Raw genomic sequence first — 15,195 nt, 5'->3', positions numbered from 1 at the left:
CATCAGATGACTGCCTCAGGTATGGCTGGGAATGCATAGCAATGAGGCTGGACCCCACCAATCTGACCTCTCCCTCTCAGACAGCCTCTCACTAACTGGCCTCCACCTCTAGCTGCCTGACCTCCATCTCCGGCTGCCTGTCCCCTGCCTCTAGCTGGCTGAGCGGGTGGTGGGGAAACCAGTGCCGGAATCATAGCACTAGTACCCAGCTGTGACATACTGCTCTAAAGTCTGGGAGAGTACCTCCTGATATTTCAAGTAAAGATGAAATAAAATAACCAAATATCAATCTATTATGGCGTGCAACCTGATCCAAATAGAAATCATATCACGACTCTTAGGACCACATAAAAATCTCAATAACCAAACCAATAACCAGCCCTCCTAGAGCTCACATCAGCTAGAAACCTGTCAGTTTCTCACAATCCGTGTGTACACCATTAAGAAGTTGACACATACCTCCACACTCAAAAAACTCTCTCTACTAATGTGGCTGTTGAGTTTGGGACTAACCCTGATAGTCCGAATAACCACTATGATAACTTTGAATCATTGGTGCAGTGATGGGAGCTGAAGGTGCACTGTAGGCTAGCTGCTCAGGACGAGACCCATAAGAACCACGACTGCCCGAAGCACCATGTGATGCCTAAAGCGATGACTGAACCGACCTGATAGGATGGCTTCTACCAAATGAACCCCTGCCTCCAAATAAGGCACCACAGAAACCACCAAAATGACGAGGCCTCTTCTCGGATGCCGCATCTCTACCCTGACCACGAATATGCTCAACACTTTTAATGATCTCCACAACTCGGGTGAAAGAAATATCATCCTCAATCTCTTTGGCCATCTATATCCTGATGCCATAAGTAAGGCCATTTATAAATCTCCTCACCCTCTCCCTCTCAGTAGGGATCAAGATAACTGTATGGCGAGATAAATCCACGAATTTGGTCTCATACTGAGTAATAGTCATGTTACCCTTCTGGAGGCACTGAAACTGGCTGTGGAAGTCCTCTCTCTGAGTGAAGGGGATGAACTTCTCCAAGAATAGCTGTGAGAAATGATTCAAAGTGAGAGGAGGTGAACCTATTAGTCTACCCCGAACATACTCCTGCCACCACCTCTTGGCAGAATCGTGCGTCTGAAACAGTACGAATTCGACTCCGTTGAACTCCATTATACCCATGTTGCGCAAGACCTCTTGGAACGGCCCAAGAACTCCTGGGGATCCTCAGAAGGTGTACCACCAAAGCGAGTGGGAAAAAAAATGGTTAACTTTTCCAACCTCTTCAGCCCCTCGGCCGACATCGCAGATTCCTCCCCGGGCTATATAGCAGTAACAGGCTGAACTGATAAAACTAGCGTAATTGCCGGAGTCTGATATCCGTGATCCATCTGCTCTAGAGTGTGAGCAGCGGGAGTCTGGGCTCCTCCCCCATCCCGAGAGACAGTTGGTGCCATAGGGAACACACCGGCCTCGGTCACACTCTCCATAAGGCCAACCAGGCAAACTAGAGTGTTCTGAAGTACTGCAATGGCAATGAGTCCCTCTGGGACCTGAGCTGGTCCAACAGGAGCAGTCTGAACAAGGATATCCTCCTCCTGCTCGATCTGAGGCTCTTTTATAAGTGTAGTTGTACGTGGTCTAGGATGAGCTCTCCTATGCCTTTGGCTCTCCCTTGGCCCCGACCCTTACCCCTAGTTGTGGCTGCAACCTGGGGCTCTAGCTCATGATCAGCTATGGATGTGTAACGACCCGATCGGTCAGTATGTGTAATTACATCCCCTTTCCCCCCTTTGATACTTCAAACATGTGTGTGTATGGTTTTATGTCTTACGGGGTTGATTAGTTTTATTTCGGGAAGACTTCGGGTTTATTTAGACCCTTTGATTCTTGACTTAGAAGATTAAGTTAGAAATGTTAACCAAACTTTTACTTTTCTAAACACGACTCTGGAACGGTATTTTGATGGCTTCGACTGCTTTATATCGTGACTTTGGACTTGGACGTATGCCCATAATTGAATTTGGAAGTCCATAGGTCGATTTGTGGTATTTGCCAAAATTTGGCAATTTGAAGTTGAAAAGTTTGACCGTAGGTTGACTTTTAGCTTGACTCCTCGATACTCAAGCAAATCCTCTTTTTTGATGACTGAATGCATTTCTACAGTCCCATATAGGGCTCAGAATTTGATTTTAGCACTTGGAATAAGTCCGTCATTCTATTTAGAACTTGTCTGCAAAATTTGGTATCAATTGGAGTTGAAGTGATAGGATTCAGACGCTTAGTTGTAATTTTAGTAGTTCTTGAACTTTACTTTGAAATTCATGCATTTTAGTGTTCCATTCATAGTTCTAGATGCTATTTTTATGTTTTGATCGTGCGAGAGAGTTCGTTTAAATTTTTTAGACTTGTGTGGATGTTTGGTTTGAAGCCCCAAGGGCTTAGATGAGTTTCAGACATGTTTTGGAATGAGTTAAACTAAAAATGAATTATTGGTGTTGCTGGTGCTCTGTTATCACAATTTCAAGCACCAGCCTTACAATTGCAAAGGTGATTGTGGGGGGGGGGGGAGGGGGAGTCTCTGATGTCGCAATTGCATCTTTCTCTTTGAATTTGCAAACTCAGTAGGCCTGAGGGCTGGTTCGCAATTGCGAGCAATTGGCCGCATTTGCAATAGTGGCCAGCTTCACCATTGCGAAGCCTTTGCCGTAATTGTGACTTCTGTGGAGACTGTCAGGGTTCACAAAGGCGATCCCTGATTTAAAATTGTGAGGATTAGCAAATACAAACCATGTGTCGCAAATGCGACATCTGCAGCTGGTCATAAGGGCCGGGAGACGAGTTTTTTCAACATATTCTCTAATTTTAGAACCCTAGACTCGATAGGAGGCGATTTGGAGAGGGGATTTTTATCTACAAATTCCAACTAAATTACATCAATATATCTTAGATTTAACACCAAAGTCATGTGAATCAAAGTGAAAATTTGTGAAACGTTGTCAAGTTTCTGAAAAATAAAAATTTGAGTTTTGAGAGTCGATTTGGACTCGAATTTTGAAATTCATCTTATATATGGACTCGTGGGGTTATGAGTAGTCGAAATCTACCCTCGGACCCGAGTTTTGACTAGGCGAGCCCCGGGTTGATTTTTTTGGAAAAAGTATAAAGATCATAGCTTTATCTATTGTAATTATTTTCCCTTGCATTGATTGATGATATTAAGTTAAGTTTTGTTAGATTTGAGACGCATGGGGGCGACATTTAGGGGAAAAGCTATTTATAAGGGTTGAGTTGGCCTAATTGAGGTATGTATCTTGCCTAACTTTGTGTGGGGAAATTACCCCTTAGGATTTGGGATTGATTGTGTTATTTATGCTATGTGAAAGCCGTGTACGCAAGGTGACGAGTGGGTATATGGGTTATACGTGGTATTTTACCGGTTTAGGCTACTTATACTCTTTCCATACTTTAATTGAATTGTCATATTATGTTTTAAATTCTCATAGTGAATCTACTCTTACTTGTGGTAGTCTATCCTCAGATGCCTTAAATGACTTTGTTAACACTTGTTCTACATCTTACTTGATATTTTGCTCTTATGCTTAGTGAAAGTTGTTGCCTATTTCATTATTTCATGTTATCTCTTCCATTATTGATTTGTCATTATTTGAAGTCATTGTTACATGTTATCTCTTCCATTGTTGATTTATCATTATTTGAAGTCATCATTACACGTTATCTCTTCCATTGTTGATTTATCATTATTTGAAGTCATCGTTAGACGTTATCTCTTCTATTGTGAGTTATTCTTATTTTATATCGTGGTTAAACATTATCTCTCTCATTGTTGAGTTATTAGTGATGAAGTTGTAAAAGACGTTATCACATTGAGGCGAAGTTGTTTATTGTTGAGATATCCTTCTTGTTGAGAAATTTACATTCATTGTTATTGTTAATATTCATATACACATTGTGGTTGAGCCATGAGATATTGTCGTGGAAACATTGATATTTTTTATTACTGGCAAGTTGTGGCATATGGACACTTGTGGCGTGAGTTGTTATTGTGATGTGATATTGATGTGCATGCGGTGATATAAGTATAGGGGTTAATGTGCATGCGGCGACATAAGGTGGGTCTTATGTGCGTGTTGCTTGTAAGGGAATTACTTGAAGCCATGCGGCGTCATAAGATGGTCTAAAGTGCGTGTAGCTTTTTCGGAAAAAATGTTTTCAAAACTATTTAAATGTAAGGCTCACGCGGCAGTATAAGGAAAGATTGAGATTGAAATTGAGAAATATTTATTTTGCATACAAACTAGAGGTGCGAAGCGAAGGTGTGGTCCAGCTGCAGGAAAGACCAATCCCAGAGACAAATTCAAAGAGATTCCCACCTCCGGGCGGGGGTTCCCAGTGGGGCTATTACACGTATTCCCCCCGGGCTTATCGACAAGCATAAACTAGTTTATAAAATTACGTAGAGTGATCAGAGAAACTATTCGTAAAACTTGCGCACCCATGGGAAAGTTGAAGCTTTTGAGAATGGAGAACCCCGGACGGCGGTGGAGGCCTGAAAACAAGACAGTCCAAAAAGGGGCCTTCTGTCTACACGCTTTCGAGAACATAATAGATGAGACGGTCATGATTGACAAAGTAAACAGGCGGTTGCATATCGACAAATGTCATTATTGTTACGCCGACCACCGGGTTGTAAGGCTTTCCCAATGGATGTTTTTTATTTACATTCCCGTCTCTTAGAAAGAGCGGCTAAACGATCAGACCAGACAGGCACGCGTAGCTTGACCGCCTTACCCGTCATTGAAACACAAGCGGGAGACATATCAGCCTGTATTCCCACCAATGTGATCCCCATTACTGATAGACAAATCTATTTGGAAACAGAGCTCTTTTATCGCGAAATTAGACCTACGATTAATGTCGGCTTATCTGTCAGTTGCGTCGGGTATGCCGCTCAGTTGAAAACTATGAAACAAGTCTGCAGTAGTTCAAAACTGGAATTGGCACAATATCGCGAAGTGGCCGCCCTTGCTCAATTTGGCTCAGACCTTGATGTTACGACTCAGGCATTACTCAATAGAGGTGCAAGGCTGTGTTGCTTGTAAGGGAATTACTTGAAGACATGCGACGTCATAAGGTGGTCTAAAGTGCGTGTAGCTATTTCGGAAAAAATATTTTCAAAACTATTTAAATGTAAGGCTCACGCAGCGGTATATGGAAAGATTATGATTGAAATTGAGAAATGTGAATACGAGGCAGTACCTCGGTTGTGATTCTTGTTCTATACGAGGCGATACCTTGGTTGTGATTCTTGTTGTGTACGAGGCGGTACCTCATTTTTGATTCTTGTTGTTTATCTCATGTTGTAAAGAGTTATTGGTGAAACACTTCTTGTTGCTTTTATTCATCCTTGTCTTTTCAGTTTGGATCCGTATTTGACTATGGTGGTTCTCTTTTATTTCTTCCTTTATGTTATCTCTAGGCTTACAATTCCGACATTAGCTTATGTTATTAACTTGTTTCGTATTAATTATATTATCTACCTTCTATTACTTCTCGTTATTATGTTTTCATTCTGTTTATTATGTCCTAGTAGGTATCTTGACCTGGCCTCGTCACTACTCTACTGAAGTTAGACTTGATACTTACTGGGTACCATTATTGTGTACTCATACTACGCTTCTACACATCATTTTGTGCAGATCCAGGTACGTCTGCTCATGCTGGACGTTAGTGTTTGTTTGTAGCTGTTAGCCGGAGACTTCAAGGTATACTTGCTAGTCGTCTGCATGCCTCGGAGTCACCTTCAGTTATCTTTATAGTAATGTTGTTTTACTTTATTAGACATTGTTGTAGTAGGTATTTTGGAACATTCTGTAGAAGATTATGATACAGTCTCATCGAGTTTTGGGAGCATTGTAGTTGTGTTTAATTTATCAAGATATTTATGAGAATTGTTAGTTTATATCATGTTTTAGCCGTTGTTTCTATCATAATCTCTCATTTGTTAGGCTTACCTAGTCTTAGAGACTATGTGCCATCACCACATCCTAAATAGGAGAAATTGGGGTCGTGATAGGATGACGTGCTTGTCCTCACCATCCGTGAGAGAACAAGAATAGAATGATTCAAACTCAATGACAGAATAAAGTCACACGATAGAGAAAGAAAGAAGGTGGATTTTCCTAAGGCCTTATATCCTCCAGAAGATTAGTAGACGTCTCTGTACTGATCCTCCAGACTCTACTAAGCTTGCTCATGACCCGTGAGACCTAAGTAATCTAGTGCTCTAATAACAACTTATCATGACCCGAAATCCCAACCACGGGGCAGGATAGCGCTTAACATTCACTTGCTAGGCTAGCCAATATTAGCTACACAATATTCATTTTAACAATTTTAAAAGCATATTAATGAGAAGGTAAAGTTGTGAAACTTTAAAAGATATGATAAACTCCAGACATATTGTCTAGTCTAATCTCGGACTCAGGTGTCACAAGTACATGAGCTACTAAAAATACTAAAAGCAAGGTCCGAAATAAAATACAACTGTGTGAATGAAGTAAATAGTACAAAGATAAGAAGGAGCAACTCTACCTCAAGTCTTCGAGTAAGGATAATATGAGCAAGCCTCCCCTAAACGTTGCTGGGACCACCACCGGAATCTATACAAGAAGTGTAAAAGTGTAGTATGAGTACAAATTACCCCATGTACTCCGTAAGTACCGAGCCTAACCTCGGCGAAGTAGTGACGAAGCTATTACAAGGAACTCACATTAAATCTGCACGAGTATAAGTGACAACAATAACAGAATAGAGAAACAAGAACTGCATGAAAACCGGAACAAAAAGAACATAATAGAGGGCCCCAAAATATTACCTATGATCAAATTCAAAAGACATCACATATAACCAACAATCAAGAATAGTCATAATATATCCTCTCTGTTGCGGCGTGCAACCCGATCCAAAATAACATATCAATATCCATTGCGGCATGCAACCCGATCCCAAACAACAACATCTATATCTATTATGATGTGTAAATCGATCCCAAACAACAATATCAACATCCATTGTAGCGTATAACCCTATCCCAAACAACAATATTATTATCTATTACGGCGTGCAACCCGATCCCAAATAACAATATCAATATCCGTTGCGGCGTGAAACCCTATTCTAAATAAGAATATCAATATCCGTTGCGGTATGCAACCCGATCCTAAACAACAATATCAATACTACAACAATTAGGGCATAACTCTCAACATGAGAGAAAGGAACCAAAATAAGTAAATACTCTAAGGCAAAGCAATATAACAAACCGGAGCGAAATAGAAGCAAGTAAAGCCAAAATAGATAATTAAAGGTATAGAACAAGTAAAAACGGACAATAAGTAAAAACATGAATGCACAAAACATGTAACAAAAGAGGGCATGTAACAAGAAATACATGTATTTAACAAATAAGGGCAAGTAGCAATGAAGGCATGATATGAATAGTAGCATGGGGTAAAAGAAGGCATGATGTAGTTAAAATACACAATTAAAAATCCACCATGCATGATTAACCCATGACAACGTGTGTACACTTGTCATTTTTCACATACGATGTCCCCTCACATAAAATCAAGTAGCAACTAGACCAATCAAGTTCTAATTCTCTCATGTCAAGGTTAACCACGACACTTACCTCTTTCCGAAATCAATTCAACAATCAACCACGGTCTTTCTCTTGGAATAAGTCTCCAAACTAACCGAATCTAGCCAATTATCTATCAAACAATCCAAAACAAGCTTTCAAAACTATCTACGAATTAAAAAGGTTCAATTTTGATCATTTTTGAAAAGGTCATGAAAAGTCAACCCTGGACCCGCTTAGTCGAAATCCGAGATTTGGACCAAAACTTCAACTTGAGGTCTAAATCTCAATTTTACAAAATTCCTAAATTCTATCCAAAATCCCTAATTTATACCTTGGAATTCATGGATTTGATGATAAAGTTTATGGAAAAGTAATTGAAATTTATTGAAAACAAGTTAAAGTTTCTTACCAATGAATTGGGAAGAAAATCCTCTTCAAAAATCTCTGTAGAGTGTTTAGGGTTGAAAAATAGTATAAAATAAGCTAAGTCCCAACTTTTCCATCTTTTACCCAGCTATTGATGTCGCAATTGCGAACTCTTATTTGCAATTACGACCATCGCAAAAGAGACAAAATTTGCATTTGTGGACCTCCCGCCATTCGCATTTGTGATTCCACCTTCGCATTTGCGAAGGTTGCCCGGCTAAGCTCTAGTCGCATTTGGGACACAACAACCGCAAAAGCAGAGCCCACATGATCACATTTGCGATACCATCTTTGTAATTATGAATCCAACAATCCCTCCCCAGTTATCACATTTGCGAGCCCAACTTCGCAAAAGCGGGACTCGCATTTGTGAACAGGTCATCGCAACTGCCAGACCTGCATACCTGAAGCACCAGATAAAACATCAGCAGTTCAATATTTTCTCAAAACATATTTGAAACTCACTCGAGCCCCTCGGGCTCCAATCTGATCATGCACACAAGTGTAATAATATCAGACAAATTCGCTCGCGACCTCAAATCATCAAAATAACATCAAATAACAAGAATCGATCATCAAACTCAAGATTTCATCTTAAAACTCATTTTTCATATTCTTTCACATAATGTGCCGAAAGGCGCTCGGGTCACCCGCGACCCCAACCAAACATGCGTACAAGTCTAAAAATAGCACACGAACCTACTAGAATTGTCAAAATACCGATCCGAGCTTGACAATGACCGTGGTCAACTGAAATCTCATTTTAAGTCAAAAATCAATTTTTCTTCAAAATTTTACATAAAAGTTTTTCGGTAAACGATACGGATCACGCACGCAAACCAATAAATATGAAATGAAGCTATAAGAGGTCTCGAAATATGAAAATTAAGGCTATCATTCAAAACTACCTATCGGATCGTGACAACCTATCCAACTAAAAGTTATTACCAGACCTACCCATCCTTAAGACCAAAAGTCTCCATCGGAAAAACTCTCTTCCTTTCTCTCTCATATCAATTCTATATTTGTTTCTCTACTTCATTCTCTTGATTTTAATTTTAACTCACCCAAGTATCAATTTAATTTGTCGACTATTCAAATAAATAAATAACTTTTTGTTGTGCTATTAAGATTCATCATAGTCTTATTATTGTAACATCTTCCTTGTCTTTAGTTAGGGACATAATTTAGTTAACATTTCAAAAGTTAAATATGTGAGATGTAGATAATACTTAGTTTTGAGAAATTGCTAGCTTATCGAGTATTTAAATTAGCTGGGCACATAAGTAACCTATGCCAAAATTTCCAATCTTAAGAAAAAAATTTCAAACTCCATGTATGCGTTTAAAATTTCAAATATGAAATTTTCGTGTTCTTTGAAGAATTTTGCTATTCAAATTCGTTGGGTGTTGTTCTTTGATGTGCAGATTGTAGTGTTAACGCTAATTTTTAAAGAATTATTTTTTAAAAAAATTAGATCCCCCATTAAAGGACCTTGAAGTTTGAAACTTATAAACTGGATTTGTTGAGTTTGTGGTTATTTTGATGCGATTTTGGTTGGGGTGTGCTCGAAATATTAATTGGAGGCCATGGCTAAATTTTGATTCAATTTGTTAGATATTTAGAATAGAGTTTTGAAATTTGGGTCAGAATAGAGCTGAAACTAGCGAAGAAGACGGATTATATTATGTATACTGAAATGATATATTGTATACCATTTAGGTATATGATATTTAATCAATAGTATACAATATATTAAAATAGTATATCGCTATAGTATACAGTATATTGTAACTATTGGCCGTTTTTTTTTTATTTTTTTAAAATTTTAAACTTGATGCTCTTTAATAAGAATTTTCAACTTGAAGATTTTGTTGTGTGATTCAAAGTGAGTGTCACAATATATCATCTATAGTATATTTTGGAAGTTTATACTGATATTTGGTTGCTTTTAGAGCTTAATGGAGGTGATTATTGGGATTGAATTTCTGAAGACCCACCATGTTTGAGTTTGAAGCCTTTTAATCTTAAGAAGAAATACAATTAGCCGAAAATATACCATTATGGTATAGAATATACTATAAAAGTATAATTCAACAACATAAACTTTTGCAATAGTTTCTCTACAATAATATTATTGCTCCCAAACGCACACGCTACGTGATCGTACAAGTAATAAAATGATAAGCCGCATGTCAAACCCATAGAGACTTGTGTTAACTACCCACTAGTTTCACCAAGATTTTTATTCAGTCAAGTCAATCAGAGTTCAAAAGTGTGATTATTCTAGCAATAATTCAAACAAGTAACTAAATTATCGAGCAACAAAATAGTTGTTGTGTGTTCAGTAGAGACAAAAGGTTTTGATCGATTCACCAATCCTATTGTGCTCTAATTAACTCTCCCTTTAATACAATTCACTCATGGTTGCTAATTAATCGAACAATTGCTCTCGTAGTATTTTCCTGAATTCCTACTCGCCTATTCAAAATAGATTAATGCCTATATTCCTATGGAATCAATCTATTAAGAATGTATTAAGATTACGATATTTAATTAAGCACGGTGACTAGGTATATTCCTATCCTAACAAAAAATTTGCCCCCACTCAGATTTAAGATCATGCTCTTTTCAATTCTTCTCTAATCTAAATGTAGCTTTCCCAAGCATAGCATATATAGTAAATAGAACCTAACTGTTGACCAGACAATTAAGAAATTAATCACATAATTGAAGAAACAGTCATATATTAGTGAATTGTAATTAAGGTTAAGTCAACTTTAAACAACAATATTTATGGCTAAATCACAATCCCAAAACTATGGGTTTTAGCCACTCATGATAATATCAAAACAAATTCACATGTGTTGAATAATTGAGAATACTAAGAAAAGATGAAGAAAACTAAGATATCATTGCTCCCGAATGTTCCTTGTATGTATTTTTGCTTCAAAGTGGTGCCCCCCTCTCCAAATAGGTTAGTCTTGCTTTTATACGCGTTGGGGAGGTCTTGGGATTAAATAACCTTGTCCCAGGCGAAATAGGAGAGATTTCCCATCACCAGCGCCCAGGGTAGCATAGGGTACTATCCATGGAGCTGAGAAAATTTTGGTTTCTGACTTCTGCGCCACATGTAGCACCCCACGCTGCCTGTGGCGCTACAAATTGCCATTTTCCAAATTTTCTCCTTTTTGGCTCTAATCTCGCACCTTTCGCCCCATATTGCCTCCAGATGATTCCTCCACATAAAAACACCACGAATTAGCATAAATTAATACGTTTCACATTCGAAATCTACGAAACACGAGTAAAGTGCGAAGCGGTATACATATAAATATATATACTTTATGCTAAATATCAATACCCCACACTTAGACTCTTGCTCCTCCTCGAGCGATGGGACTATCAACTACACCCCCAACAACGTACACATCTCAATCAAGTACAAACATACAAATTTCACATTCTTCCTGTTTTAAACATGCCCATGTATAAACATTTCAATTCAATAAATTCAAACAACCAATCCGTCACCACCCTACCTCAAGAGCCGACTCGTTACCACGAAGACCCTCAACTCACGCACTCACCCAACAAAAGAAGTTTACAACATCACCAATCCTTCATGAGATCATGTGCCCTCACCAACAAATAACAGAGTGAATATAGAATAGTCCACACATTCAATTATTCCTTTGAACATAATTTAAGGACATCACACAATTGGAACAAAAAATCGCTCACTCTCACAAAGAATTCATGTGCATCCCGTGGTCGTACCATAAGCTTGCCCGTAGTGTACATATCTACTAATCTAAACTAGCCAAATCTAGGATCAATTAGGACTTTAAGGTTGTAATGTAGGCTAAGGGACAGGTAGGATACATTTAGGAATAGTGACTAATCCTCCTAAGTACTTTAATACACTACACTCAAAAATCGAGCACATCTTCTTCTCAACCAATTCACTCGCCACAACCCATATACAACATAGCCTCTTTTTTCAATTAAGCATTTCTATACTCCCACTATCACGAATTAGTAAGATTAGGATGTGTGTGTTTCTCTACATTATTTGCACTATCATTTATTTTCTTCTCGTACTTTTTTCTTTTCTTTTCTATACACCCTCCATAAATTAAGGTTCATCGGCTAGTGACCTTTTTTCACAACTTTAGTGCATCTTAAGGGCCCTTCCATGGTTCCACTCGAAAGCTACTCCCCAATCTCTCACCTTACTTCTTTTAGCGACTAAGTGCCTTAGGAGGTAAAGGTTCAACAATCTCAAATTAAGAACAAAATAGTGATACGACTTGTAATGTGGGTGCCAAAGAAAGGGTCTATAGGCTCAAAGGGGCTAGCAACAGAGAAGTTTATTTTTAAGTGACAAGCACATCTATGATCAAGCAAGAAATACATACGCCATCTCCTAAACTAGCACAACTTAATGATTTTGCTTCGATTAACACATGGGATAAGTTCTATACTACACAGGATAGCACAAAAAATCACAAATCCTCACACACACATTGCACATGACTCAATCGAGAAGGTTCTGTTCAACACTGAAGTCAAGCAAGCACATATAATTGAGAAATTTTAAGCAATATTGTACTATGTGGCATACAAGTCAAACAATTGAGAAAAGGCGTCACAAAGTAGAATATTTAATTTACCCAGGCATCATAATTCAAACCAAATGTACGGAAAGACACAACGCATGCCATAACCTAATGTGCCACCACCAACAATGTCAATAGGTACCCCAGAGCAACTCTGTTTCCTCCTAACCTAATCCTAAACAAAAGTGCCCGGTTTGAGCTGCACCCTTGGAAAAGAACCGGCATCCAGAGAAAAACCAAGGGACACTACCTAACTATCATAAAAAAAATCTTTTTGGTGTTTTTTAATCAGACATTAATCCCTCAAGAAAATTGTCCAAAAGATCCATCGTCGGGAAAAGTTCGAGCTTTTTCTGATTTTTTTCTTTTTTTCTATTTTTGTATTTTTTTAAAAAACTAGTCTAAGCCTACTACAGGTTCCTACAAAACAAAACTACTAAAAATAAACATATTTATACAATTTACATCACAAGAAGTAGTTCCCCCACCTCACACTTAGCATATGCATAGTCCCCGATGCCTGTAAGAATTTAAAGCAATGTAAGGTAAAAAGAAAAACTCCCTGCTAGTCGGATTCCTCCTCCATAGAATACCCGCCAGCCGTAGCTCCGGGCTCATCATCATCATCAGCTCCTAGGGGCACCAAAGCCATGGGCATCGTGACTTTATCACCAATCTCATCCTCAGTATCGGAGCCTTTGTGAGTGTTCTCATCCTCTGACGGGTGCACGGGACTGCCAGATGCAATTCCCAACATCTCTTTGTAAGAACTAGACAAATTATTGCGTAGATGCATATGCTCTTCGTCCGATACACCCAACCTGCTCATGATCACATTTAGGGAGCTATAGTGATACCTGTTGAAGTTCTCGTCCCTCTCATTCTGTGCCGCCTGGCTAAGCTTAGACGTAGTCTCCAACAAATATGTGATGTCCATCAACCCCTTAGGAACCTCCACAATCTCGTCATAACCGGGGTATTCAGGAACTTCTCGCGAAAGCATGTACTGCGTGAGCAAGTTTCCAAAGGAGAACCTCATAAGTTTTCGCCCAAATCACGTGCGGGCCATCTCCCCTAGCATGATCTCACCCATATTGATGGGTTTCCCAGTCATCAGAAAAATTATCACACACACTCGAGCTCGAGTGTATTCACTGTTGTGCTCAACTGGCATGAGTGTGGCCTGCACGAAACTTTGCCACACCTTGGTGGTCTTGTGAAAATCAAAGCGGATCATCTCAAGATGGGCATCACCCTTTGTTCTGGTCCACTTGGCATTTGAATCGATGCCACAAAGAGTGTGACGTATCTCCTGATAGCTTGGGTATTTGACAAATTTTTGTAGCCTCCACGGGTTAGAGTTATCAACTCCCAAAAACTCACATAAAGACAGCCTATACATTGGCACCTCCTTTCCACGGACCCATGACGTGAACAAGTCTGCATTCCAATTGGCATACATGTCTTGCACCATGCTCAAATTTTCATGGCTGGGGCACTCTAGGAACTCATCCATCTTCATTTCTCGCAATCGGACAAGCATGCCCGGGAAGTTCTTCTCCAAAGTTTTCACATTAATACCCATCTCGGAGACGTACCGCCCATATGGCACGAAGTCCCTATGCCATTGGATGGAATCATCATAAACTAGATCCAAATGTGGCCTTGGTCCCAATGGTGCCTTCTTTGATCCATCGGCAACTTGTTTCCCTTTAGTTTGCCTAGATGATCCTTCCCCTTGCTTGTGCTTTTTAGGCGCGGGAGTAGTGATTGAGGACTTCCCGACTCCCTTGCCCTTATTCGCACTATCACGAGCCATATCAACCTACAATGAAAATAATCATGAATGTGAGAATGCATCAAGAAATCTTCCTAAGGTTATCGTGAGAGTCAAAGATGACCCCACACTTAAAATCGAAGACTCACTATAATAGACTCATAATCTTGGTGTTAAACGCACAGGTGTTGCACCACAAGGCAATGGGTACTCAAGACTTCCCCATGCCACACAATTAAAATGCATTAACTATGCCACACAAATCAAGTGGTCGATCATGGCGAAGTGCTTTAGCCTTAATGCAAGCAAGTGGCACATGGTCCTTAATCTCTACAACTAATATACTACACTAGATAATTCTATCAAAGTGCTACAACATACATAATACAAGATACATGGTGTTGGTGATATGTACACATTAAAGCCAAGCTCCGAATTATGTAATCCCACCCCCAAACACCCCACACTTAGCCCAATATCACATACAACTACACTCGGTTACTCAAACTTCACCGGTGCAAAAAGTACTCATTCAAACCTTTTATCAAATACATTGCGGGCATGAAGTGTGTGCAACTTACTTCAACAATGGTGGCCCTCCCAAATTTCAACGAAGTAGAGGGAATTCTAGTTTACTACTCCGTATATAATACAACAATCAAGTTTTGTCAAATAATTTTATTGCACAATAGGCCAC

General features: G+C 39.2%; 1 protein-coding gene across 1 annotated transcript; it reads right to left on the bottom strand.

The window, feature by feature from the left end:
* Positions 1 to 850: 850 nt before the first annotated feature.
* Positions 851 to 1,189, bottom strand: LOC138905842 (uncharacterized). Its single transcript, XM_070194358.1, has one exon. The coding sequence runs from the start codon at positions 1,187 to 1,189 to the stop codon at positions 851 to 853; it is 339 nt and encodes a 112-aa protein (XP_070050459.1).
* Positions 1,190 to 15,195: the final 14,006 nt, after the last annotated feature.

This window comes from Nicotiana tomentosiformis, chromosome 2, assembly GCF_000390325.3.
Source record: "Nicotiana tomentosiformis chromosome 2, ASM39032v3, whole genome shotgun sequence".
NCBI classification, from domain to species: Eukaryota; Viridiplantae; Streptophyta; class Magnoliopsida; order Solanales; family Solanaceae; genus Nicotiana; species Nicotiana tomentosiformis.
The sequence above is the reverse complement of the archived record's forward strand: the minus strand, read 5'-3'. Positions and strand labels throughout refer to the sequence as shown.